Source organism: Sodiomyces alcalophilus, assembly GCF_042370955.1.
Source record: "Sodiomyces alcalophilus JCM 7366 unplaced genomic scaffold ACRALscaffold_2, whole genome shotgun sequence".
Lineage (NCBI taxonomy): Eukaryota > Fungi > Ascomycota > Sordariomycetes > Glomerellales > Plectosphaerellaceae > Sodiomyces > Sodiomyces alcalophilus.
The window spans coordinates 1,885,381-1,910,432 of record NW_027263533.1 but is presented as its reverse complement, the minus strand read 5'-3'; the positions used below and the strand labels follow the sequence as shown (position 1 = coordinate 1,910,432).

The following is a 25,052-nucleotide window of genomic DNA, read 5'->3' as shown; positions in this document are numbered from 1 at the left end:
TGAATCACCATGGCAGCCGCCATCACCCACTTCGTCCCACGTCTCAGCTTTCCTCTCTCCGAATCCATCCCCCGGTCCTACTACCTCGGTCATCATCATGCCGGACTACGCGAAATCACCAAGCGCCTCTCCAACATCGGCCTCGTCCTCGAGTGCCGCGACTACCGCGTGCCCCTGACCAGCTGGAACCACCACCTCGACCGCGCCATCGCCGGCCGCCATCGCATAGTCGTCTACACCCATTCCGACCTCGGCACCGACTCTCCCGCCGCCTACCACGCCCTGCGCCGCCTCCACGCCCGCGATGCCTCCTCCTCTGCCCCCAGCGTAACCGGCCACCGCCATCCAGCCGTCTTCTGGCGCAAAGACAAACCCGAAACCACCCGCACCCTCCTCTCCGAGATCCGCTCCGTCGCCCACGCAGCCGACTCCCTGACCGGCCTCCGCACCCTCGTCGTCGGCATGCCCAACGTGGGGAAGAGCACCCTCCTCAACCGCCTCCGAGCCCACGGCATGCAGAACCTCCGCTCCAAGACCTCCCCCGTCGCCCGCGTCGGCGCCCAGCCGGGAATCACCCGCCGACTCTCCAGCCCCGTCCGCATCCTCTCCGGGCGCAGCGGCCGCGGCGCACAAAACGACGGAACCGCAAACGACGACGCCCTGGGTGAAGGCGTCTTCGTCCTCGATACCCCGGGCGTCTTCATGCCCTACGTCGAGCGCGCAGAGGACATGGTCAAGCTCGCCCTCGCAGGCTCCGTCAAGGACGAACATATCCCCATGCACATCCTGGCCGACTACCTCCTCTACCGCATGAACCTCGTCGACCCGGCCCTGTACGCCCGCTTCTGCGAGCCCACCAACGACGTCGCCGACCTGCTCGCCGCCGTCGCCCGCCGCACGGGGAAGCTCAAGGCCGGCGGCGTGGTGGACGAGGACGCCGCCGCCACCTGGGTCGTCCAGCAGTGGCGCGTGGGCAACCTCGGCAAGTTCATCCTCGACGATGTAAGCGACGACACCTTTCAAGAGAGGGAACTAGCTCGGGAGAGTGGTGGCGCGGTTAGCATTAGCCAGGCTAGGAAAAGAGAGAAGGAGCTGAGGAAGGAGAGGGGGAAGAAGAAGCAAACGGCTGGTTGATGTTGGTGTTTTTGTTATGCGATATATATATCCCTCTGTACTTGTAAGACTCGAATGTCAGGATTATGCCAAACGTTGTACGATATAAGAGAAGACAGTCGACTGTCCTTGTCCTCCTACGGCCAACACATACATAATATCTCTGGATATAGCAGTTAAGAAAACATAGACCAATGCCTCCCACATTGAGAAACATCCTCCCAAACCTCAGTTGTAATCCCGATAACTGTCCCATCATCTAATTCCTAGGTAACAGCAGAAATGATATCAACATAATTCCACAACAGGTTGGTATGTTCATCCGCTGACCGATTCGACGACCTACCTAATCATAAATACACTTGATAATGCCATGTAAACAATGCGAAAGGAAAGCTTTGGAGCATTAACGCCATCAAGACAATAGTCCCATCCCACGCCAAATCCATAAGCCTCCAATGAATCCCATGTTCTCCGCCCTATCATACATTAAGAAAAGGACCTGCAACGCCGAACCATTGACGAGACATGGCAAAGAAAAGTGAGTTCCATGCGACTCCTGCTGCTTAGCTTGCATAGTGTTTCTGCCATTTCAGCAAATCCCGGGTGAGGGCATCCATCATCTCCACGCAGTTGAGATCCTGAAACTCCGTCTCTTTTGCGGGTGCCTCGCCTGCCGAGACGCCGTTGACCGGGTCTTTGACCCCATCGTCGGGCTTTCCGTTCATGTTTGTATTCGCATTCGTATTGATACTCGGGCCGCTCGGTTCGGGATCGCGTGGGCTGGGCTGTCCCGAGCTGCTCGGGGTCCCCCTCGAGCCGGACGTCGACTCGCCCGCCATTTCGATTTGCGTCTTGGAAATAAAGTCGAGGAACGCCGCCACCCGCCGCTTCATGTCGTTCATGGACATCTTGCTGTGCGCCGCCGCCCTGCCTCTCCCGCCATGCCTAGTGTTTTCCGATGTCGAGGCCTTGGAAGATCCGCCGGGTGGGTGATCGTCGGCCGGCCGAGTCATATCCCTCGACATGGACCTCGCGGGCGATTGATGATCCGCGTCCTCGCGGTCCCGCGTGTATTGATTGCGGCCTTTGCCTCGCTTTTGGTTTCGCGTTGACTTCTTATGCGTGCTTGCCGTGTTCGTCTGAACGGTGGGCGCCGGGTCTGGTGTTGGTACCGGGGATGGTACAGGGTCCGCTGGAGGAGCTGGAGGAGGAGGGGCAGGAGGAGCGGAAGCCGAAGCGGAAGCCGGAGCAGGAGCAGCAGCAGGCGTAGGAGCGGGAGCAGGACGGGGAGCAGGAGCAGGAGACGGTGGTACTTGTGGTGAGGGGGCGGTCGCAGTGGCAGGAGGGTCGTCTTCGGCGACAGCTGGGGCAGACGCCGGGGTAGATTGCGGAGGTTCCGCGCTCACTTTCGTTGCTGGTCGAGACGGAGCCATAGGTACTTCTTCCGAGGCATCGGAGCCTGGGCCCAATTGAGTCTTCTTGGTGTCCTTGACGGGAGCGCTGTCGGCTACGACCTCGGCCTGCTTTCGGTCCGCGCGGCCTTTCTTCTTGGTGGTATTCTCGGTACGCTGTCGCTCCCGGTCTTCGCGCTCCGCCTTTTCTTTCTGATTGCGACCATTGCGCGATTTCTTGGATCCGGTGCCGTTTCGACCGACCTCTTCTTCTTCGGACCCATCTTCGACTGCCGCAGTCTTTTCCGGAGGGGGGGAGGCCGAAGAGCTCGTCCGTTGCCGTTTTAGGTTGGATTGATTCCTGCGAGAGGCGTTAGCGATGTGTGAAAAGAATGGCCGAATGTGTTGCCGTCTGCGGTCTGCGGTCTGCGGTCAAACTCACTCTGCACTATCGCTACGGCCGCGCTTCGGTCTCCTTGAAGCCGTGTCTGGCTGCTCGTGAGGGGCGTCCTCTTTGCTCGCTTCAATCGCGCGCCGCAACTGCTCGTCTTCATCGTATGCCGCGTCCCGGCTATTCATCGTGGATCGCCGTTTCGATGATTGCGTGGTAGAGGACGCTCGTCCGCCGTTCTTGTTCGTCGATTCTTTGGGTGACCGAGCACTGTCCTTGGAAGTGGCACGAGAGGTCGTACGCGATGGTCGGCCGAGGGGAAGATAATTCGAATAGCGTTGACTGGTCGACAGAAGGCATCGTCAGTATATGAAGAGAATGCCGGCAGCCCGCACAAATGGACAGGGCAATGTTTGGGCAACGAGAAAAAGAGAAAACGAAAACGGAAAACAAAAAGCAAACGTACCCATTGTTTGCTGTGTGTATCTTGTGTAGGTCCTTTCGACATTTCTCGCAAAAGTATTCATCAGGTGAGCTCTCCTCGGTGAAAATGCCGACGCAGGCGCCGTGCTGCCAGACTTTGCAAATGTCGCATTGCACAAAAAGCCCAGACACCTCGTCGGAGAGCTCAATGCTGGCAAAGAAATCTGCCTCCGGATTGTGTTTCCCATGTTTTGTGTCCTCGTCGAATGGTGGGGGGCCAGGGTACTCTTCGAAACCGCAGACGCAGCGGACCGACTCATCGTCCTCCTGCATCTCGTCTCCGTCATTTATCATTTCGTACGGGTCGACCTTGATTATTTTTTCGCGCATCTCTTCTTGGCCCCGCGTCCGGCGGCGGGTGAGGACGGTCTCCTCCAGATCTTCGAGAGGCTCGGAGGAAAGCGAGCCGGCAGGCGTCGACTTGGATGAGTTGTTCTTGTGCAGCGACCTTGTATTTCTCTCCGTTCGGCCCGAGATGCTCGAGGTTGAAGACGACGATGGCTGGGATTGGGTGATGGTGTTTCCTCGTGCCCGCGAGGAACGCCGCGGAGGCGAGGGTGCCATGGAGGCAGATTGAAGAGATCGAGGCGCAGAGGCGAGAGTCTAGAAGAGAGGTGTATGGGGTGGTTAGAGGAACAAAAGGGAAAGCAAAAAAGCAACTCCGATGGTAATCACAAGACCCCGAGGTAATCACGAGTAGGATTGGGGCAAGCCGATCTTTCCTGGTCGTTGGTCGTGGGCGGTTGTGAGGGTGGAAAAGAGTTGGAAGAATTGTTGTGCGATGGGGGAAAGCTAGATCAAAGGGTTCGCGTGTTCCAAGAAAGTTGTAGACGGGATTGGGCTATTCGCAAGCCTGACATTGAGTGGGAAAAATAAGCAGGCATGCCGCAAGGGAATGCGCAAGGTCGAGGGAGATGCGAGGAGCAAAGAGTAGGGCGGTTCGTGGGAGAAAGTTGCGGAGGGATTCGAGAGGGCCGGCCTGGGAGAGGTCGAGCTCGTTTAGTCGTTACTCTTTGTGGCAGAGCGAGTCCGCGCCCACCGGCGATTGATCCCTGGAGGTACCTACGTACATACTGTAATTACATGTACAAGCTAAGTCAATGTACCACAGTGTCTACACGGTAGTATTTTGCGGGGCTGGTATCGTGTCTGAGGTGGTGAGTCGTGACTAATAAGGTACCCGGCAACGTTAGGCCGAGGGTTCGGATAAACCACGTTGTGCACATTCTGATTACTAGGTGGCCTGTCAAGTACATAGGTAGTGTAGGTAGCTGAGTGCTCCAAGTAGTTCACTCTAGCATAGGTAGGTAATGGAGTGAAAAGACCGTATCCTAACTGAAGCAATTCGGATCCCGCATGCACAACATACGTTGTAGGTACTCGCATTAGCTACGGTACACGAGCCCCAAAGACGCAACTGAATACATACTGTGTACCAGAACCCCTCCATGGGTACATTCATTTACCAGGTATCTGAACTCTGCCACCAACCACCTTTAGTAGCTCCCTTGGCGGGGTAGCCTGTATGAACTTTTGAATATACCATACTTGAAGGGATGAATTTTATCTAAAGTGAATGGGCTACACAGTACCTTATTTCGTTTCAATTCTTACAATATGTCTTCTGGGAAGCGTTTTCCTAACTTGCTGTATCCTAAGACGCTGTCGAGGGAGAGATCTGGGAGATGATGTTGAAATCAATTTATCCGTCGAGTCCCGATAGGCGCATAGACTCCCGTCCCCAACCCATTTACTCAATAACCGCAATACAAGGGGAATCTCGTACCTCACGTATCCCTTTACAGGGTGCTATAATGCCTGTAGCCCCTCTCCCTTCCGGAGCGTAGATAATACGGCCCGGAGACCCTTGCCGCCCCCTAATCGCACATTCAAAGCACACTTATCATGGAATTGTTCCACTGTCATTAGCAATCAAAAGGCCTAATTAGCATCATCCCGCAACCCAAACAGGAACGTCTGGCTCGCCGTTGCCGCTCTCTCTGACTGCGAATACATTTTGCTTGCTAGCTTTGCTGCTGACCCGGATATATTCACCTCGACCAAAACCAAAAGGTATGATGGACGTTCCCTGTTCTGGCTGCCCGACAATATCATGGGTCATTCTGGCCTCTGACTCCCCATCCTGTCGACGGGGCTTTTGGCATTTGTAACCCGCGCCATAGCCTGGTCCTGCTTTCTTCCGATTGGAATACAGAGATGCATATCCGGCGGGGCGGCCGGGGACTGCATACCTTTCTTTCGTTTTGGCAACGGGCTGCTAACTGCTGGGTCAGTCCTCATCGTCTCAACGAGCCGTCGATAGATTGCCATCTCCCCCGACTTTCGACTCGTATTCAATACTCAAGAGGAGGGTATAGCTCTAGATACATTTTGGATACGTTGACTTTGCTTTCCAAAGGGGAAACTTTTCTGTTTTCTCCAGCTTTGTTTGCCACTGCTCTAAGCTTGGCGGGGAGTGGATAGACTTGGGGATACCGAATCACTTTGTATGATGATGATGGGTACGAACCTCTCCTGCCGGCCTCTCCCTCTGAGCAGTCGCTTGCATTTCTCTGCCGCTTCCATCCTCACAGCACAACGAGCACCCTACACTTTCAAAGTAGGGCAATAGCTGAGACCATGGGATGATGTCGTCCCTCTTGGTCTGCTCAGTAACATGCCGTAAACTCAGCCGCTGATATATATTATACCAAACACTAGGTCCTGAACACGATAGAAATATGTCGCCAGAGGCCCTGTCCTCTCTCTTCCAACATCGTCCCATCCGACCGTTACCCAAGCGAAGGCTCCGAGAACGGCTCTCCCCCGAGGTTGCGGATTCGATCGAGTACCCACCTTCCAACCAGAACTCGAGCCCGTTATTCCTATATCCCGGCGTCATTCGCGAGGAGCCTTCGCCGAGTCTGGGGAAGAACTATACAGTGGTCCGAGATTCTGGATACGAGGATGGTCCCGGGGGCAACGCCGAGGTCGGAGAAAGTGACGAGGATGAGACGAAGCGGTTTTCCAACAGCAAGGTCGTGCGCCGATCACATCCCGAGATTCTGAATCGAGCCGCCGCCGCAGCCCAAGGTTCCAAACCCGGTCAATCCAAGAGCCACACGCCGCAGCCGCCCCCTTCTACAGCGTCGTCGGTGGATGGATACGACTCGTTCGAGAACACGAATAACAAGAAGAAGCGCAAGATACCTACGGCGGGTGACTCGTCCCTGAACGGCAGCCACTCCCTGGGAGACGTGAACTCTATTGGCGTATCGGGGAGCACTCCTCCCTCGAACGATGCTGACCTGGCCGGCATGGCTTCGCCTTCCTACTACGGAACAGGAACCTTCGTTTCGAACAGCCAGGGAATCTCTGGCCCCGGAAGAGGAAGGTTCGGCCGGTCAAGGAACGGCCGTAGCCCCTTGAGAGCTCTGTCTGACGCTGCCAATAGCTGGGTCGGGCGGGGAGTAAAGGCCCGGCCTCCCCAGTGGCCGGGTAGCCCAAGTAAGTCATCACCAGTCGCTTGTTGTCTTTTGTCCTTGTTCTTGTTGCATGCTGTGATGGCAGTTCCTGTTTCTGTGACGACCACGAGTCGTGGGCTTCCCTCTGGACATCTTTCAAGCGCAGGCGGATCAGTGCAGACAGCAACGGGGCTTGTCCCACGGTTCTTCTGTTATAACTAACTTTTCATCGCCGTGGCAATTCTTTTTTTCTTTTGCTTTTTTTCTTTGATATGTTTACTTCTCTTTACACAGATTGCTTTCATCAACAGTCATAGCTTGAGACCCTCCTGCATCACGCTTCCTTAAAGCACATGGTAGTTCTTTGCTAACACAATATTGTTCTCCCAGACGAGAGTTCAGGGATTATATCTAGTGCTATTGCCAAGGCTGAGAAGCTGTCGGCCAGTGCTGGTCAGGAAAACATCAGTTTGCTGCATCAACCTACGTCCAACTTGGCCAAGTCAAGGCCGACATCGGCCCAGTTTACCTTTACCTGCGACTCCCAAGTGCCCGGTACGCAGTGGCCCGGTACGGATCCAGGTGCGCACGCATCGCTATCGCATTCCGGGTATTCGGGGGCTGGCAAAAGTAAGCACGCATCGATGGCAACGCAGACGGGAGTCGACTCGGACGGAGTCTATGGCGAAAGCAACAGAATGCTTCCGGGCCACGGCCGCGACAGGCCATCGGGGAAGAAGAAGAAAAATCGATGTCGCGGGGAGAAGGAGCTCAGGATGGCGGCGGCGCGACGGCGCCAGGAGGCGTTGGATAAGTACACGCACAATCCGCCACAGCTGGAGGATATCTGGATTTGTGAATTTTGCGAGTACGAAAGAATTTTCGGGGTCCCTCCCTACGCGCTCATTCGACAGTACGAGCTCAAGGACCAGAAGGTCCGACGACAGGAGCAAGAGAGGAAGCGATTGCTGGAGAAGGCCAAGGCCAAGGGCAGGAAGGCTAGGAAAGCTCCCAAATCGCCGGCCAAGTCGACCCAGAGCGCGCACTCCAACGGCCACTCGCACGCCATGGACCACGGCAGCGCGGGGCAGTCCAACACGACGGACGAGGAATACCCGCACGCTGCGGAGGACGATTTCGACAGTTACTCGTTGGAAGACCCGCCCATGCTCCTCTCTGACGACGCGGGCCCGGACGATTTCGGAGCCGAACAACACGACCTCAAGGGACGGGGCCATTTCGCGAGCGATCGAGATCGAACGGGACCCGACTTAAAACACCACCAGTACCCTCCCTCGGGCGATCCACTCCGGCGGAAATCGGCCACGGGCGGCGTCGCTGCTTAGCCCTTCGGCTACCCTAGACCACGGGCCGGGCGTTTGCTTCGGTCGTGAGGGTCGGGTCACTGTCAGGAGTCGCCCATCGTTCGCTATTCTTCGTTTTCGTCTCTCTTTCCTTTTTCTCCATCTTTGCTGTTTTGGTCCTGGTGTGCGACTTCGCTTCCGGGACTCCATCCCTCTCTAATAATCTTCCTATCCGTCTCCAGCGAACCTTTGCTAGGAGACAACATGAAACAAAAAAACATTGACACGGGGAATATTCCTATTCTTCTCGTCTGTCGCCCTTGGCGGGAATTCAGCCCGTGTCCATCTACACCGACAAGCGAGTCACCATACAGCCACGATACAACCGTCATTCAGCAAACAAGACTCGTGAGGTCGGGACTCTAACGGCGAAGCTCTTTTGCTTACTTGGCAAGGGAGAGTTGACAGGCAGACTTGCTGCATACGACCAGCGGGTTGCCGATCGTCGGCGGCGAGGATTCGGTTGGCCAAGCTGGGAACCTCTTGTCCTGTCCACTGGTCAATACGGCGTGGAGCTCTCCCAGACGCATTATTGACATGGTACTGTGGGAGGAGAACAGCATTGGCATGGCTATATAACTACTTGTTGGATTACGAATATGTTGGATACAGGACATGGGAGGCCATGGGAGGCCATGCTCTGGACATTACACGGGAACGAGTGGCAGGCCATAATCCCTCGCCTTTGACGAGGCTTTTCTGGTTAGCAGCAACTAGTTGCTGGCACAACATGTGCTCAAAAACGACAATCCACTCTGCCTACACATACTCTTTAGTGTCACTACGGAGTACTTCTCTTCCGGTAGACTTTTTCGTACTATGGGCCTAGCTTTGCAGCCCTTACTTCGTACTGCGTCAGTGCGGCGTTTTTTCTTTTCTTTTAAACCACATGTTCACACGTGGAGGCGTAGTTGGTGCCGTTGCTTCGGCGGTGATGACGTAGTGACACCGACGTTCCAGCGTTATCCTGGGGGCCATTGCAGCGCTACTGTAGGGGACGAGTAGAAGACCGCCACTACTCGCTAGGGTATGACGAGAAGGCACACATCACCGTTGCCAACCTCTTCCTCCGCGCTAAATAGGACTTGGTTGAACATGTCGGACTCGGAATGGGTGCCGGCCTTGGACGCAAGAAGGAGAGGACGCAGAAGAGAATATGATCCCAATTCCTTGAAGGCTCGCCTTGATAAGGTATAAGTACATGTACATGTACATCAGACTGAAGTACTCACGGCCGAGCTGAATCTTAATTTCCTGAGCCGTGGAGAGCTGTGGTCCCCTACTGTGTAGCGAATCACAAGAGGGGGATGCGGGATAGTGGGGCTGAAATGGTCGGGCAGCTGTATCTGCGACTCATGCGCCACACCCACCATTCACGACGCAGCAAGTACCACAGTACCTCCAAAACTAACCCCCATACAGAGTACCTCTGGCTGCTGTTGCTGAACGCGGCCACTTGACATTTCCCACTTCCCAATTCCCAATGGGAACCTGAATCTCATCCCTCACTTTTCGTTTTCGTCCTTCACGTCCCAAATCCGCCCGCCCTTTTTATTCTTATTGTTATTATTATCTTTTATTTTTCTTGTCCTCTATCAAAAGTCGCTCGTACCGCATTTCCTCGGCTCAAAAGTCGTCAATACCAACACATGTCATGTTCTTTTCTATTCCCATAATCTTCTTGATGTACGAATAATCTTGTCGCCACCTTCACCTCCCCACGGAAGCACCACCGGATCGTCATCGTCATCGTCATCGTCATGCTGGGTCTCGATTCCCTTGGTCGCCTTTAATCACGTTTTCCAAGTGCAAAAGAGCCACTTTAACAGCCCGCGACGCGATCTAGCAGGGCGTGGCACACACGGTTAACGGCTCAAGACTCGAGACACAAGGCTTCCAGGAACGGAAAATCGTCATGTTGGGGAGCATAAGGAGGAAGAAGCGGCAGCCGGCCCAGGTACGCCATGGTTGACATGCTGGTTTTCGCCTTATGGACAAATCCCCGTGGTGCTAATGTTCCTATCGCACAGCCGTTGACTGCTGCCACCGCCAACTCGAATGCCACGACGGCTGCTGCCGCCGCCTTCGGACGGCGCGATTCCATCTCGTCGCTTTCTTCCGCCGCTGCTGCCGCCGCCCTGCGTGCCAGACCGACCACACCTACCAATGTTGCCGACGTCCAGACCAGGAGGATGAGGAGGAGGAGCGTCTCCGTGTCGTCCTACAACAGCCACCCCGATACCAGGCCCGCCGATTTACACCGATCTCCCAGTCAGAGCTCCATGTCCGGCCGCACTTTTCGCTCGCCTTCGCCTTCGCCGCACAGGGCCCCTACGCCCGCCACTCCCGCCGACCCCGACGCGCCGCCCGTTCCAGCCATCCCCGACGACATGCGTACCGATCCCCACGCCGCCGCCGGCGGTCGCCGTAAAAGACAGTCTACGAACTTGCATACCCAGCCATTCCGCGTTGCCAGCGAGAGGGAGAATGACGAAATGGGAGGGGGTTCGTGGTTTGGCGCTGCCACCGAGGGCGATCTGACCAACGTGAGACGGACAGCCTTACCGGCCCTACAAACCCAACAACAGCAACCGACAGCGGATGTCCGCTCCGGAGCTGTAAGCCCAAGCTCTCTTATCAACTTCTCATACCCGCGGGGTTCGCAGGTCGGGACACCACCTGCGTCGCCCGTCGCCGAGAGAACGCCGTCAGTAACACGAAGCCAGCCATCTGTTTCCCCCCGTCGAGCCGACTCGGTCGCTTCGCGCCAGTCCTCGTCCTCGGCCATCCCGGATCAGGCTCTGGTGTACGATCCGAATTCCAGGAGGATGGTGCCCAGGCCGGACTTGCTGGCGAGGGAGATGTCCGTTCGAGCCGCATCGGAAAAACCCGTCAAAAGAAATAAGAGCCACTCGAGCCTGCCACGCAGCGGATCGCATTTTTCGAGAGGGACCGTGGCCAGGACGTCAGGGACTCTCGTTGAAAACCCGACAGCACCATCGAAACAACCAGCAACCTCGCTCTCCGCCGAGGCGCAAAGTCCGTCTCGGCCACACGCTCTAACGACCGCGAACGGCCATGTGTCTGTGTCAGCACCGAAGGTCCCTCCTGGGGAACATGGTATGAACGGAGAAATACGGCCGCAAGACACACACGCCAATCGTGTGCCATCAATGCCATCACCCACCCCGACGACACCATCGCGACTGAATTCTACGAGCCGTAAACTAGAGCCCGAGTCACTAACCCACCCCACGGAGCGGAATGGTGTCTCTGGCCCTGTCTCGGGCAGGGAGCCGACTACATCAAGGGGCCATCTGGAAGAGAAAGAGATAGGCGAAGGGCAAGTAAGAGGGCCTTCACAGTCTGCACCTACCGGCACCATTTCTGCTTCCGAAGCAGTGGATGCCGTCCCGGTCAAAGCCGCCTCTTCCCCGTTGGCCCGAGTAGCGTCAGTCGATCGTCGCGGCGCGAGACCTGCATCCATCAGTCCCGTTCGGAGCGCTCGTTTCTCGTTGACAAACGACCACCTCGTGGTGAGACACGAACCTCCTCCGCGATCCATGTCACCACGGAAATCGGCCATGAAGAATTCAACTAGCCCCTCCCGAGGCGCATCTCCGTCAGACGAAGGCTCCGAGATGAGCGCGGACCCGGCAAACAGATTTGACGATCAGTCACTGTCGCGTAAGAAGAGCGTTCGGGTCAGCTTTGATGACGAGAACACCAAGCCCATGGGCGAAAGGGACTCCGAGACACGAGCCGATTCTCCCGTGCCCCGCAGTCCGCTACCGCCGAACAGACGGTCCTGGTACGATACGATCGGCAGCAAGACCAGGCCGAGGGATGCGAGTGGGCCCTGGCTCGACGATGACGAGATCATGAAGCCCCGACCAGCCCTGCCGTCGTTTGGAAGCGTACGGGAGAAGAAGCCACGGGAGACGGAGGAGGAGCGCCCCCTCGTGCGACCCCATGCGCTCTCGTCGCCGGGCTCCGGGCTGACCGCGACCCTTCATCCTCCTTCCGATGACGAGAATGACGAGGTAGACCAAACTATGGGTCAATCCAGCGACCATAATATCGGCTCAGTCTTGCATCAGGGACAGATGCAGACAGGGGAAACCAACATGTCCAAGTTCCAAGAGCCGCTGCCGCCCGTCGTCACGTCCCTCGAGGGGAGCGGGTACTACTCCGCCAGCTCTACGGACGGCGAAGACGAATTCGACAGCGAGTCCCTCGACGAATCCGAGCCCGGCTTCGACCTGCACGCGGCCCAAGAGCCTGCCTTGGAACCCATCCAGGAAGTGCCGCACGAATCTGTCCCGACGTCTTTGCCGGAGAAGGATAAAAAGGATGCGGATGCGCCGACAGAACCGGCCCCTCCATCCGTGGCAAATGGTGGGCACGAGGACCGGCACAAGTCCCACCGGAGTAATATTCCCTCTATTGCGATTACCGAACCCAGTCCTAGAGTAGTAGACACTCCAAACGGAGACGAGACCCAACAGCGGAAACCGGCCTATTTCGAGCTCCCTGGCGCCTTCCCCGTAGACGATGCGCCGAAAACCTCGAGCACCAACGCGAACGCCGCGACCAAGGCACCGAACGGCGTCCATCCGAGACCTCACATCTCATTCCCGGCTACCACAGAAGAGGATGGGTCCGACTCCAACTCCGACTCCGACTCCTCAGACAGCGCCATATATAGCGACGCCTACGAGGATTTGTCGGATATCGACGAAGGGGGGTTCATGTCACTGGATGCTATCGTGACCACACCCGTCTCCTCGGACAAAGTGTCCCGGCAGCTTTTCGTAGATGCGCCCGCGGTACAAAGCCCGTCAAACAAAGAGGTGCCTAAAGATGAAAAGGCCTCCGAATCCGGGCGTCTGTCCAAGTCCCCCGAGCCGTCGTCTCCAGCCCCTGAGCAGTCGAAGCGCCCGACGGCAGATGAGGATTGGGAAAAGGCCAAGGCGTACTGGAGAAGCTTGTCGAGCGAAAAGCGCAGGCAGCTCGAACAGGAGGCACTGAGAGAAGCGGCGGCATCGCAAGCGGACCAGAACGCAGTGGATCGGATGAGGACAGAAAAGGAAAGAGAGCAGAGGCCTGCGTCTGGAGTACAGCAACAGCAGCACACCGAACGCAAACAGGATGCGCTTGACCCTCAGCGGGTGTACCAGATTGCTCCCGGAACTCAAGTCCCGGATAGTCCCGACGAGCCGCCACCGCACATGCGCAAGACGCTACGGGCTGCCAAGTCACAAACTGAGGCCATGGGTGGCCGGGCCGGTGGGCTCAGGTCGTCGATGAGAAGCGACGCCGAGGTGAAGAAGTCGGCAACAGTGAAATCACAGCGGCCCACGAGTCTCCCGCAGGCTCCGGTGTCTCGCGACACATCCATCAAGCACAAAAGGCAAGTTTCCCTCGGGTCCCCAGCATCCAGCGCGGCCATAGCCGCCGGAACGGGCACTGCCGCCGTGCGACCTTCCCTGCAACGTCGGGGTTCGGATTCGAGCGAGAGCAGCTTCAAACGTGCCCGGCCCCAGCGGCAGAGTGTTGGATTCCGCCGATCCATGCGGATGGCGTCTCCCGATGGGGCAGGCGACACACAGAGGGGCTCGCGCTTCAGTCTCCGCTCCGTCTCTCCGCCGGCGTCGCCACCACCGCCAATTAGCGGTGGTGGGCATCGCATGAGCATGCGTTCGACTTTGCGTAGCGACACGAGCGAAGACAGTGCGCATCGCATGCGCGTTCCCACGTTTGGTCGACGGTCAGGCAAGAAAGCGGCCGAGAAGCGGAAGAAGAGCAGGTTCGACGACGATTCCAGCGACGGAGAGGACGTGGTGGGCCCGTCTACGGCTTTTCGCAGCCGGTTCGACGACGACTCGAGCGACGAGGAAGAAGTGCCCGCGCGGGCCTCGGGAACCATGCCCAAGAGCCTGCGTCAGCGGGCCTCGACGTCCCGAGTGGCGCAAGAGGGTAGGAGGACGCCGATTTCCCAGGGCGTGAATGGCAAGGGGACCGCGGACGAGGACCTTCACAGCAGTGACGATGACGAAGACACGGTGGTCCCTCGGAGGACCGCCAGCGGCAGGACTTTCCGGTCGCAGACGGATCGACATGCGCTCAGACACAAGCGGTCCGGACGAGGCGAGCTTGCGGTGGGCGTGGTCCCGGCTTCCCCCCCGGCAGGCGCGCAAGGGACCAGGCACCGGGGTGGCGGCTTCTTCTCGGTCCTGCGGCGGAGGAGAGACGGCTTGTCCGGCAAGGTGTCTCGGCCAGAACTACGGGAAAGCGCGGCGCGCCAGGATACCAAGCTCGAGCGCAGCGCGGAAGAGATCTCGAGCCTGCGCAACGGCCACGGCGGGTCGTTGCGGCTGCAGAAGAACCGCGCGGCCAACTGGCCGCTCCTGGACGACGTCGAGGAAGAGAAGAAGCGCCCTGCGACGGCTGGGGCGGCGGTGCCGGCTACCCGTCTTCCCCCTTCTGCTTCAGCAACCGATGCTGGTGCACCCGCGAAGGAGTCGCCGCGGTCCATCTTCTCCAAGCGGCGCAGCGCGAGCCACGGGCTGCTGGGCTTGGGGATGGGACACCACCATCATGGCGCCCAGTCGCCGCGGGAGCAGGACACGGGGACGCCGGACTTGGACGAGCAGTCGCAGGCGGACGGATCGGTGAGGAGGAAGAAGTTTGGGAAACTGAGGAAGATGTTCGGCTTGAACGACTAGGCGTCGCGAGCCGTTTGTCGTCCATCCTGTTGCAGTTTCCTAACCATTTGTCACTCGACAAGATATTTGAAGGGGGAAGAACCCGTATATACCGGAAGCCGTTGCCACGGTACTCTACTGCCAGCGTGGACCGGCAGCTTGATATTTTTCTTTGCGTTCTCTACTACGGACCATTAATTTGGAAGGGGTAGGGTTGAAATGGGGGTCAGGGGACAAACTTGGGGGGTTCAAAGGTGTTCAAAATGCCCAGCAAGGCGTGTCTAGGGAGTGTTTTCAACGCCCAACGAAACCACGATTTATTTTCTATTTCTTTCACAGCCTTGGATATATGGAGGTCCGTTGAACATTCGTTTGAATTGTAAATAAGACTTTATACCAGGACATAGTTTCTTGAACAATCGCATGGCAGGGTGTTGTGCGGTACTTCGCACTGACCATCACGAACTTAGGTACATGGGCTACAAGATGAGGAAGGTACTGTACATACTTATACCGCGAGATACAACGTATACAACCCACTGTACCACGTTTATCCGTCACGAGGGTTACGTTATACTTAGTACGCGGGATATCACATGCAATGGCTCATCGCCGAGCTCTTCCCTCCTGCCTTTCTAAACACTTCTCCCATCCTAGTCACACTACCCTGGTCCCCCTCTCCTCTTCCCCCCCTCTTCCCCCCCTCTTCCCACCCTCTTCCCCCCACGCCGAGGGACCCTTGCAATCCAATGGACGAAGTTACGCCTGTAGACGGAGAGGCTGCGTGAACTGTACTGCATATGCCCTGCAGATCCCTCGAGCCGCCGTCTTTCATCTTCCGACTTGCTCGTGATGTCCTGTCTAGAGCCTCTTTTCGGTTTGCCACTTGTTTATACCTCGGTCATCGTGTGACGGAGAGGTTCGCGGGCCATGGTTCTTTTTCTTTCTTTCTTTTTTTATATTAAAAAAAGAGCCTGCCTAATACATCGTCTTACCAGGAGGCAGCTAGATGAACGGCTATTACAGTCACCCTCGACTCTACACAGAGTCCACCCTCAACAATACGCTTTTCTCCTGGCCCATCTTCTTGTTCACCCGTCCCAAACGAGATCCAGCGCCCTCAAAACTCCGTTTCCCTATGCTTTGTGTCCCACAATGTTGGCGATAGGTACATCGGAATCTATGTACCTCTCCATGTTCTCTTTCAGCAATGCAAATCCCGTTATGATATACAGTCACCTGCCCACGTACGCTTGGTAATCAAGGCAGCTGAGGACCTCGGCCAATCTTGATCAGATCAATTAAGCCCCGGTCGTCGTCCCTTGTCCCCCAGACGCTCCTTCTCGCGCGCAAGGAGCAATGCGAGATGGCTCCTGGACCGTGCCATGGGGACCGAAGGGGTGGGGCTTGGCATCGTCGGCCTAAGCAGCGACGTTGTTGACGGGTTTCTGGTCATGTGCGGCGGTCCCTGTGTGTCCTCCCCGTCCATGGCGCCGAGGGCTTCTTGGAAACGGGCATCAGGTTCGTCCGTGAGCTTGGCAACCTGCCCTACAGCCGCCACGTTGGACGTCGCTGCCGTGGCGTTCGACAGTAGACCATACGAAGACGTGCGCCCGAAGCTAGTTTTCCGTGTCTGTGAATGCTCCGTATGGGACGACGCCCTCTCCATTTTCGGAGCTTCCATGTGCTGTGGTGTCCGCTCCGTGATGCCATGTTCGTTACTCGCTTTCGCTTGATCGTCGGATCCGTTAACTTGCCTCGGGCTTTCCCGCGGGGGGTCGGAAGACGGCGTCGGCAGCTGGATGTCTACCCGTCGTGGTCGAACATCGAGCGGAGGAGGTAGCAGCTCCTGTTTCTGCGGTCGATTGACGGTTTGGCCTCTCAACAACGGCGACGTAACACGAGGCCTCACATCGGGCCGTTTACCGAGAGCTTTCGCACTCAATGGCGGCGTGCCGTTGGTAGCGTACGAGTCCGGGGTTGTGCGGGCTGATGCTATCTCCGGGTTTGAAGTCAAACTCTCTTGTTGGCTCCCAGAAAACCGTGATCCAGCTGATGACCCGCCTTTGGTGGTGTGGTCAGAACTTCCAGCCGAGGAATGTGAGCTTTGTCTCCGAGAGGGTTGGGGTCTTCGTTTTACTGCCGAGGTCGAGACGACAAACTTCTTCGTGGGGCCCGTCTTCTTCTTTATTGATCTGTCGGGTAGATTCGGCGTGGCGGTGGCGGTAGACGACGATCGCATGGCCCCTTCTGCGCCGCTGGCCTCGGCGCGTCCCGACGAATTTCGCTTCACCGTCGGTTTATCCTCCCAGTCATTCTCTCCCTCTGCCTCGTGTTTTTCCTCGTCTTCTCCATCTCCCTCGTCCTCTTCCTTCTTTTCTTGTTTTCCACTTGCTATCGTCTCGGTTTCTTCTCCTTCCGACTCGGGCGGTGACACGAAGCGAGCGGTGGGACGAGGGCCCGATTTCGAGTTCAACCTCGGTTTCTTGAGGATCGGGTGAGGAGGTGGCGGCCGTGACGAGGAAGCAGAAAGCTCCCTTAAGGTGGGCTGTTTCGGCGGCTTGCTGGGGGGCTCGGGAATATGTGGCAGCAGTCTGTCCAGGCGTTCGTCAAGCTCATGTCGATTACTGGAGGCGTCCTGTTTCGAGTGTTAGTTTGCGATGAGAACATGAATAGATAAAAGGGACAAGGTGGGGAAAAAAAAACATACGACGGGCGGCTCATAACGGTTTGGTGAACCCTTGAGGGGTACAAAAGACGGCCCATAAGAGATGTGCTGCCAGAGGGCTGCAATCACTTCGGCTTTGAGATGGCGCCTATCGCTGCCCCAGACGTGCCACCAGAAGTTCTCCAACCGGCGCGCGGTCGGATCGTACAGTTGCCTGTTCGTTATGGTGTATACTTTTTCGTAGGTCGGAAAAAGTCAGCGACGAGTCGTGGTCCGGAGACATGCGAAGAAAGCCGCGAGGCGGATCTTAGGACGTACCTCTCCAGAAAGTCTTAATGACCTCGGGTGGGAGGTGAGTGAGGTTGGCCACCTCGCGATAAATGCGCTTGTCGTCCTCGACGATACCCTTTGGCAAATCCATGGTGCTGGCAAAGTTCAGCGGCTGGGACCTTGGACGGGGTGGCACGAGGCCGAAATCAATGCGGCTCGCTCCACCAAAGTAAATAATGCTTGCTGATGGGGAAGCTGCCCGATTATGGCCCAACCAAAAGAGGCGGACAAGCGGGAGAGGTGAGCTGGAGAGGGGTTTATGTCAAGGTCTACCGGCGCAAATTTGGGGGGCCCATTGTGGTCCGACAAGACGGAGCTGCGATCGTTTGTAGTTGGCGGAGGACGGAGATGACGAGGCTGCCTCGAAGACACGGAGAAAACGACAAGATTTGCGATCAAAGAATCCGGGAACTATGGTCGAAAGCGCGAGCCGGGAAACCAAACCATGGTAAACCGAGGTGAGAGGACGGCCACTGGAGAAGACGAGAACTTGTCGAGGCTAGGGAATCTGGTGAGAAAGAGGGGGCCCGGAAAGGGATGAATAAAGAGCTCTCGAAAGATCCGATGGCAAGAGTTGAAATGGGGTTCAATAGGATTAAGTCGAATCGAAAGTCGGACGGTGAGTTGGTTGGGTAGTGTATGTAGTTGAAAGACCGTCGGGAAGTTCGAGATTCAAACACGGGTTTGATGTCCAGAGCATACGTCAGTGACAGACCAGTCGGGCTCGTGTCCAGGTGAGGGTGTCTTGGTAAGCTAAGGGTATCGTTATTATTAGGATGGCTGTGTCAGCCCCCTCTAGATATATGGCCGTCAAGGATTGGCCCCTCAGTTTTTGGCGTCGGACAGTGGCAGGTCACAAGGCCAGATGAAGAGCGAAAAGGAATATTATTACGGAGTTGGGTTGGTTGCAAGTCAATGGGAAGAAGCGATAAGCCAGGAAAAGAAAGAAAACACGGGGGGCGCATGTCCGTGAAGTATTTACTCAGTATTACATTATGATGTACCGTACCTGTAGTGTACAGTAACTTCTCATGCCCCCTCACCCGCTAATCATGGCCCCCGAAATTAGTACAAAGTACCTACCTACCGGTACATTGGCTTCCGTGGGACACAAGAAGGGGGTGGCTGGTCGGGAAAGGTACTTATGATAGTGGCAATGTAATGAGTCAACTCCCTTGCCTATTATCTCGCCTCCTCGCGAGCTTGGGAAACCAATGCACCACAGAAGCGCAGACAGTGAGTATTGCGCCTTCCACTCCGTGTGGCGAAATCAGTAGGCAGACAGGGACCTACGCGTACTAAGTACGGCGACGGGAAAAGGAGAATCGGTAAAGGTACGTCGTATATGGGTGCCCATCAAGCATCGTGATGTCAGGCCAGGTACCAGAACAGGGCGGGCTACCATTGCGCGTACAACGTATGTGTCCCCCCTATGATTTGCTATAATAACCGTAAGGGGTCACACACAGACACACAGGCACAGGTGCCTCGCCAAAAGGAACACCGATGATATGTAACCACACCAGACAGGCATCACGGAAACACAAGGACTGCCGACCATTTTTAGTAATAGGTCGCTCGGCACATAGCCATCGATGCCTAACTACGTTGTACATACGAGGACGGGGTGCGTGCCTTGCGGTAATCAAGTTCCAAGGGCACAATGAAGGCGGTAAGGGTGGGAAACTTACATATACCTACCAAAGGGCATGCGTGTCCGATTTTTCACCTTCTCCATCTCGCTACAACATATCTCGACCTCCTCGAAAGCTTCTCCTCCCCTTCAAGATACGAAGTGGTTGAGGAGCCAGTGAGGGGAGTGAGTGAGCAACTTAATACTACGTAATAGCCGCTCTTGACCTAGACCCTTCCAGCCGCACGTGGCCAGCATACATATTGCCTATTATTTCTTTCTTCTTTATTATTGCTTTTAGGGGTCTAGATTGAGCTCGTCTAGGTCACAGGGGAATAAGGAATAGATTAAAAAAACTGCGATTTGTGAGGGAGCAGAAAGGGGCTGGGGTCCGATACCCCTGTGGCTTTCCTGCAGATGGGACAGGGATAGCCCCCCACGAAACCGCAGAGCCAGTGTTCTAGAACAAATCTGGCTGCGTCCCTCGAAAGGTCCCAATTCTTACATGTAGGTACATACGAAGTACGATGTACCCTTCCCAAGAGCCGCAACGATATTCATAATGCGATGCGAGTTGCACTCGTTGTCCTCTGTCGATGAATCCGCATCTACGAATATTGCCCACGAAGTATATATACTTAGTATACATATACTGAAAATACAGAGAGCAAGCGGGCCGCGTTGTATCTCGCCAGCTTGCCATCCCCTCCCCTAAAGATATTGCACCCCACTCACTCCCAACCAAACGGAATCCTGCCGTGACACTCCTGTACGAAGTACAACGTACAGGTCACCGACAATTCGACTGTTGCAATCAATCTTCTCCGCTTGTTTTCCTGCCTTTTGGACGAATTCCATTACAATGTCGGCACTGCGGGCAATGTATCCTCTGCTTTCTTTTTTCAATCCTCAATTGACCCGGGTGGCTCATTCCTCAGCTTCAGTTGTCCTTCTCGTACGCACACGTCTATCGGGCCTCAAGCGCCGTCTCCCGCCAGCAGCTGATCTCTTAGTATGCGGGGCCTAAACTGGCCCACCAGTCGTGTGATCAGGAGAATAAGGTCACGGGTATCCCTTGGTTTAAAGCGCCGCCATTGAACTCGATTCATTGGCCCACGACCGCTGCCTTTGTTTTCGTATTCGTATGGACTGTACTCTATCTGGTTATACACTACCGTATCCTCACCGAATTCCTTACTAACAAGCGCGACGCCTTCTGCAAGCGAATCAACCGGGGCCTATCAGCACAACGTAAACCATACTTGCACACTAATCAGGCTGCTTCCGAGCCTGCCCAGATCGACGGAACATTCAAGACAGACACCACCAGCAGCTTTGTCTCACCTTGATCTCGTTTCATTACACAAAATCATCCTGGACCCCGCGACTTTCCGCCTACCCAAGGTCTCACGCGTGTACGAAGCACAAGAGTACCAAACTATCCGTCGGTCCTCGTGACCTTTTGGGGCTCCGTAAACTTCCAATTCGGGCCGAAGCATAGTCATCCGGCCACGTCTCGTCGGACGAAAGGCGGCATTCGCCCGCCTTGTCCGAGCTCCAGTCAGCAGCCAGCTCACGTAGACATCTGATACCGAGCCACTAATGAAGGAAATGGACACTTCTCCCAGCCTCACCGAGAGTCGCACAATATATTATACGACGTCAATCTCGGTCGCAAGTTACCATATCTCTTCACCGGTCGTGTCGGGTCAGGCACGTCGAATCACAAATCACGAATCACGACTTGCGGCCCAATTTGCCCCGAGAATCCCTGTTCCAGGCCTCCAAGCCCAACTCCGGGGTAACATGAGGCACAGTCGCCACGGATCCAGGGTCCAGAGCAACCTGGTTCCCGGGAACACGAAACCACGGCACTCGGTTGCACGTGTCAATTGTTACTTTTGTGCCAGCCCGACTGACATGCGTACGACACCGTCGCGTAGTATAGGTGATTAAAGGTTTTCTCGTACGCAGACAAATGTGAATGCCAAAATGCAGTCATTCTCTTCGTCGTCCGTTGATATGGCTGCTTGCTCTTTATAAGTACATGCACTTCGATCAGAGCCTTGATTCGCGACTCCTGGGATTACCTGCTTTGCCAAGTACAACGTATTGCAGCCCCTTGATCATCTAAGCAAAAGGTCATGGTGTTTATACGTTGTATTTGCCAAGGGAAAACCGGCAACGTTGTGATAGGTACAGCCCATGCTAGCCAGGGCCATCCTTCGGCTCCAGCTCGACAGGGAATCTGTGATTGCTTTTGTGCTTTCTACGTCTCGTGGCAGCCTGGCACACGACGCCGGCCAGCTCTGAGCATTATGCGAGATGAGACGACTTGGACAGTCTCGAGATGGCTCAAACTCGCTCCGTGGCCAAGATTCCTTCCATGATCGGAAGAGCAGGTGTTAATTAGTACGTTGTAAGCGATGTGTGCATGGCTCACTTCCCTGTCCTGGGACTTCCCAGACGATGCTCCCGCCAAAATGGCCACGTGTGAGTTGGCCACTGCTTCAGGTCCCAACAAGTCACGTCGGAATATCCAAGTCCCTGGGATCCTGAGGAGATTGTCTGGTCAGTTATTACATATATCATGATTATTATTGGGGGAAAATTGTCGGTTGCATCAAGATGATAACGCGTGTCTTTGTCTCCCAGCGCGACGCGTCTCAATGCTCTGCCACGCCGTGAAACGGTGCCGTCGACATGTGGCTGAGTGCTGCGCCACGTCACTGTCAGCCAGAGCCGGAGGGCAAGACGCGAGCAAGCGAAAGTCGCACATTACAAATACATATATGTATATACATACATACCGTGAATGATGAAAGAAGGCCAAAAAAAAAAAAAAAAAAAAAAAAAAAAAAAACGTCTCTGAGTAGGGAGCACACGAGCGATGAGGGACAAAAATGAAAGAAACCCTGCGTGAACTGGGAATCGAACCCAGGGCTCCCCGATGGCAACGGAGAATTTTACCACTAAACCATTCACGCTTCTGAGGGTTGTTGATACTGCCTGTGGAAACCCGATACTTGAAATTGTTCTTCGAGACCGGAGTCGTCACATCCTCCTCGGTCATCTCTGGGTACCGTCTCGTCCTGCATTCCATACATGTTTCTGATCATGTCCCGTGGTGAGATCTCGAATTTGTCGATCCGGCGCCTCCAACTTAACCAGTCCCAACTCGGACAATTCCGTCAAGGCTTTGAAGAGAGCTACGCTGGTACACAGAGTCAGGCATTCTTGACTGCGTCTAGGACGGTTCTTCCCAGAAACATGGGAAACTCGCTGTCCACACGGACCATTCGTCTATACACAAAAGACAAAGGAACAAGAACGGGACATGGGTATTCGTGATGGTCTAGGAACCAACGACAGGTATGAGCCGCGTCGTGTCCCGACCGTGGATTATTACTAGTCATTAATCTACCCCGTCGCGTGTGGCAACGTGAGAGGTGCATGAAAAAAAAGTCGCCTGCCAGAGAATAGAAAACCCCAAAACACCAAGCAACTCCCGAATTTCTCTTTTAGCTTCCCATGCCCAGAAAACCCAGACGAATGCGGTAGGAATTCTCCCGACGCTGCTTAGGTAACGGTGTAACCACCGTCGACGCGCAAGTCGGCTCCCGTAACGTACTGGGACGCGTCCGAAAGCAGGAATGTGACGGGACCCATGAGATCCTTTGGCTGGCCCATCTTGCCCTGAGGAATGAGCGAGGTCCACTTCTTCTTGAGGTCCGGGTTGTCGTCGAGGATCTTCTGGGTCAGGGCCGTGAGCATGTACCCGGGGGAGATGCAGTTCACGCGGATGCCGCAGTGGGCCCACTCGACGGCGAGGGAGGCGGCGAGATGGCGGACGCCGGCCTTTGCTGCGTTGTAGGGTCTGTACAGGACGTTTTGTTAGTCTTTGGTGCCCTCGCAATGTGCAGGGGAGAGAGCGAGAGAGGGAGAAAACGTACGCCTGGGGCTGGGGAACGTTGACAATGGCGCCAGACATGGAGCCGATAAAGACCATGCTACCCGGGGCCTTGCGTTCCATGAGGTGCTTGGCGACGCCAACGGCGAAGAGGTAGGTTCCGTCGACATTGACGGCCCAGAGCTTGCGCATGCGGTCGATGGGATAGTTGACGGCGTCAAAGTTCTCGGTGAAACCGGCCGAGGTGACGAGGTTGTCGATGCGACCATGCTTGGCGAGGATACCGGCGATACAGGTGTCGATGGATTCCGGGTCCGAGACGTCGGCGTGGTGCGCCGTTACCCGGGGGAGCTTATCGGCTTCCGGGTTCTCCTTGCGGAAGGCTTCAATGAGGTTTTTTGCCTGGAGCTCGGCCTCTTCCACTGTTTTGGAGTTTGTTGGTTAGTCGATGTTCTCCCTTATTTTCCGCGTTCCTCCTGCTGGTCATATAGAACGTAAACCTACAGTTCATGTCGGCAATCGCCAGATCACCCCCAGAATAAGCGATGCCCTGTCCCATCACCAAGCCGAGGCCGCGGGCACCGCCAGTCACAACGGTGACGGTGTCTTCCAAGGAGAACGATGCGAGGGTAGGTTTGGCAAAGCCGCCGCCATGACCACGGACCGGCTTGCTGCTTGGAAGCTCGTGGTCTTCGGGGTACTCGACAGTGACGTCGGGATCGGTCCGCGAGTAAGAGCCGGGTTTATCGAGGCGAGGAACGCCGCCACGGAGGCCGCGGATCTGGCACTGCGGAGAGCCATAGTCCCGGTTGGCGTGGTGTGTTTGGGCAGCGGACAGGACGGGCCTGACGGCGGAGGAAGGAGGTACTTTGGATCGTAATGCGCGCGCAGCGACGCGGTTGCCGAGGGGGCGGAACATGGCGAGTGGTGATGAGAGTAGAGTAGGTGCGCACGTCACCGACCAACTGAAGTGTTCCGGTCGGCGTGCGGAAGCGAAAATGAGAAGGCCAGCTGGTTTTCTCTATTCCTCGGCGTGTATATGCGCTGCAAAGACGAGCTAAATATAAAATCGCAATCCAGGGGGCTCGGCGGTATTTTGCAAGGCTTCTCGAGGGGAATTCGGCTGGAGGAGAGTAGAGTATCGTGGGGAGGAAGATGGTTCGAAAAGAAAGAATAAAAAAATATATAGAAAGGGGGTTGCTAAGCACGGGGATACGCGAGGTATAAGGGTATATGTATCGTGGACTTTCTCTTTCTCAGGAACGATGAAGAAAAGACCGAACGTCGGCGGGACAGACGTAAGCTTTTGCGACTTGACTGGTTCCGGAGGGAAGGGAAGAGGAACTGGGGCGGGTTGGTCAAGGTATGGAGAGAGTACAATGGGTTGGAACCACTTCACGATGTTTTCAGGAGGAGAGACGGGGGCTTTATTGTCGAGGGGGGAGTGAGGTGAGAGCGCCTAGAGCTACTCCCATCGTGACTGTACTGCATTTCTCCTTCTCTCCTTTCCATCCTTAGACTAGGTGTTTGCTATAGGTAATCGAAACCACATCGAGAGCGACGGCCTAGGCCATGTCGATTCACCAGGGAGAGAC

The 25,052-nt window shown here is 55.8% G+C and overlaps 8 protein-coding genes and 1 non-coding gene across 9 annotated transcripts; 4 read left to right on the top strand and 5 right to left on the bottom strand.

Moving 5' to 3' along the window:
* Window positions 1-21: 21 nt before the first annotated feature.
* On the top strand, window positions 22-1,104 carry ACRALDRAFT_2073252 (uncharacterized protein; the record flags this gene model as incomplete). The annotated part of the gene is made up of 1 exon (XM_071022218.1): window positions 22-1,104. A coding segment is annotated over one exon (1,083 nt), but the record flags the coding sequence as incomplete, so codon positions are not given.
* Window positions 1,105-1,679: 575 nt separating this feature from the next.
* Window positions 1,680-3,945, bottom strand: ACRALDRAFT_2025529 (uncharacterized protein; the record flags this gene model as incomplete). The annotated part of the gene is made up of 3 exons (XM_071020321.1): window positions 1,680-2,868; window positions 2,950-3,240; window positions 3,365-3,945. The coding sequence occupies 3 exons, from the start codon at window positions 3,943-3,945 to the stop codon at window positions 1,680-1,682; spliced, it is 2,061 nt and encodes a 686-aa protein (XP_070876840.1).
* Window positions 3,946-6,122: 2,177 nt separating this feature from the next.
* Window positions 6,123-8,191, top strand: ACRALDRAFT_2025528 (uncharacterized protein; the record flags this gene model as incomplete). The annotated part of the gene is made up of 2 exons (XM_071020320.1): window positions 6,123-6,888; window positions 7,236-8,191. 2 exons carry the CDS (start codon window positions 6,123-6,125, stop codon window positions 8,189-8,191), a joined length of 1,722 nt encoding a protein of 573 aa, XP_070876839.1.
* Window positions 8,192-8,592: 401 nt separating this feature from the next.
* Window positions 8,593-10,126, bottom strand: ACRALDRAFT_207064 (uncharacterized protein; the record flags this gene model as incomplete). The annotated part of the gene is made up of 13 exons (XM_071022161.1): window positions 8,593-8,752; window positions 8,805-8,968; window positions 9,028-9,052; window positions 9,109-9,176; window positions 9,256-9,391; window positions 9,423-9,463; window positions 9,508-9,561; window positions 9,637-9,651; window positions 9,680-9,713; window positions 9,822-9,834; window positions 9,900-9,996; window positions 10,031-10,051; window positions 10,097-10,126. 13 exons carry the CDS (start codon window positions 10,124-10,126, stop codon window positions 8,593-8,595), a joined length of 858 nt encoding a protein of 285 aa, XP_070876838.1.
* ACRALDRAFT_1061105 (uncharacterized protein) lies at window positions 9,954-15,606 on the top strand (the record flags this gene model as incomplete). The annotated part of the gene is made up of 2 exons (XM_071016361.1): window positions 9,954-10,166; window positions 10,240-15,606. Coding segments are annotated over 2 exons (4,734 nt in total), but the record flags the coding sequence as incomplete, so codon positions are not given.
* A 607-nt stretch (window positions 15,607-16,213) lies between these two features.
* On the bottom strand, window positions 16,214-18,005 carry ACRALDRAFT_1054956 (uncharacterized protein; the record flags this gene model as incomplete). The annotated part of the gene is made up of 3 exons (XM_071015838.1): window positions 16,214-17,554; window positions 17,627-17,817; window positions 17,903-18,005. 3 exons carry the CDS (start codon window positions 18,003-18,005, stop codon window positions 16,214-16,216), a joined length of 1,635 nt encoding a protein of 544 aa, XP_070876836.1.
* Window positions 18,006-18,743: 738 nt separating this feature from the next.
* On the top strand, window positions 18,744-23,030 carry ACRALDRAFT_207061 (uncharacterized protein; the record flags this gene model as incomplete). The annotated part of the gene is made up of 34 exons (XM_071022160.1): window positions 18,744-18,814; window positions 18,890-18,925; window positions 19,030-19,079; window positions 19,140-19,173; window positions 19,295-19,335; window positions 19,392-19,521; window positions 19,565-19,733; window positions 19,779-19,794; window positions 19,918-19,949; window positions 19,980-20,002; window positions 20,039-20,139; window positions 20,220-20,305; window positions 20,337-20,533; window positions 20,561-20,589; window positions 20,634-20,798; window positions 20,878-21,001; window positions 21,044-21,095; window positions 21,129-21,186; window positions 21,227-21,348; window positions 21,387-21,481; window positions 21,546-21,563; window positions 21,610-21,649; window positions 21,683-21,694; window positions 21,744-21,825; window positions 21,878-21,949; window positions 22,014-22,038; window positions 22,062-22,118; window positions 22,203-22,252; window positions 22,284-22,358; window positions 22,443-22,466; window positions 22,542-22,654; window positions 22,680-22,764; window positions 22,799-22,944; window positions 22,995-23,030. Coding segments are annotated over 34 exons (2,466 nt in total), but the record flags the coding sequence as incomplete, so codon positions are not given.
* ACRALDRAFT_t69 lies at window positions 22,464-22,534 on the bottom strand. The gene has a single exon. It is a non-coding gene; the product is annotated as a tRNA-Gly (tRNA).
* Window positions 22,559-24,949, bottom strand: ACRALDRAFT_1061103 (uncharacterized protein). The gene is made up of 3 exons (XM_071016360.1): window positions 23,962-24,949; window positions 23,501-23,879; window positions 22,559-23,424 (listed from the first exon to the last, which is right to left on the bottom strand). Exons 1-3 carry the CDS (start codon window positions 24,374-24,376, stop codon window positions 23,127-23,129), a joined length of 1,092 nt encoding a protein of 363 aa, XP_070876834.1. The 5' UTR covers window positions 24,377-24,949; the 3' UTR covers window positions 22,559-23,126.
* Window positions 24,950-25,052: the final 103 nt, after the last annotated feature.

Coding starts and splice junctions, on each gene's coding strand:
- ACRALDRAFT_1061103 (XM_071016360.1), bottom strand. CDS start 24,376: ATGTTCCGCCCCCTCGGCAACCGCGTCGCTGCGCGCGCATTACGATCC. Junction 23,880..23,961: donor GGCGATTGCCGACATGAACT/GTAGGTTTACGT, acceptor ACTCCAAAACAG/TGGAAGAGGCCGAGCTCCAG. Junction 23,425..23,500: donor AACGTTCCCCAGCCCCAGGC/GTACGTTTTCTC, acceptor CGTCCTGTACAG/ACCCTACAACGCAGCAAAGG.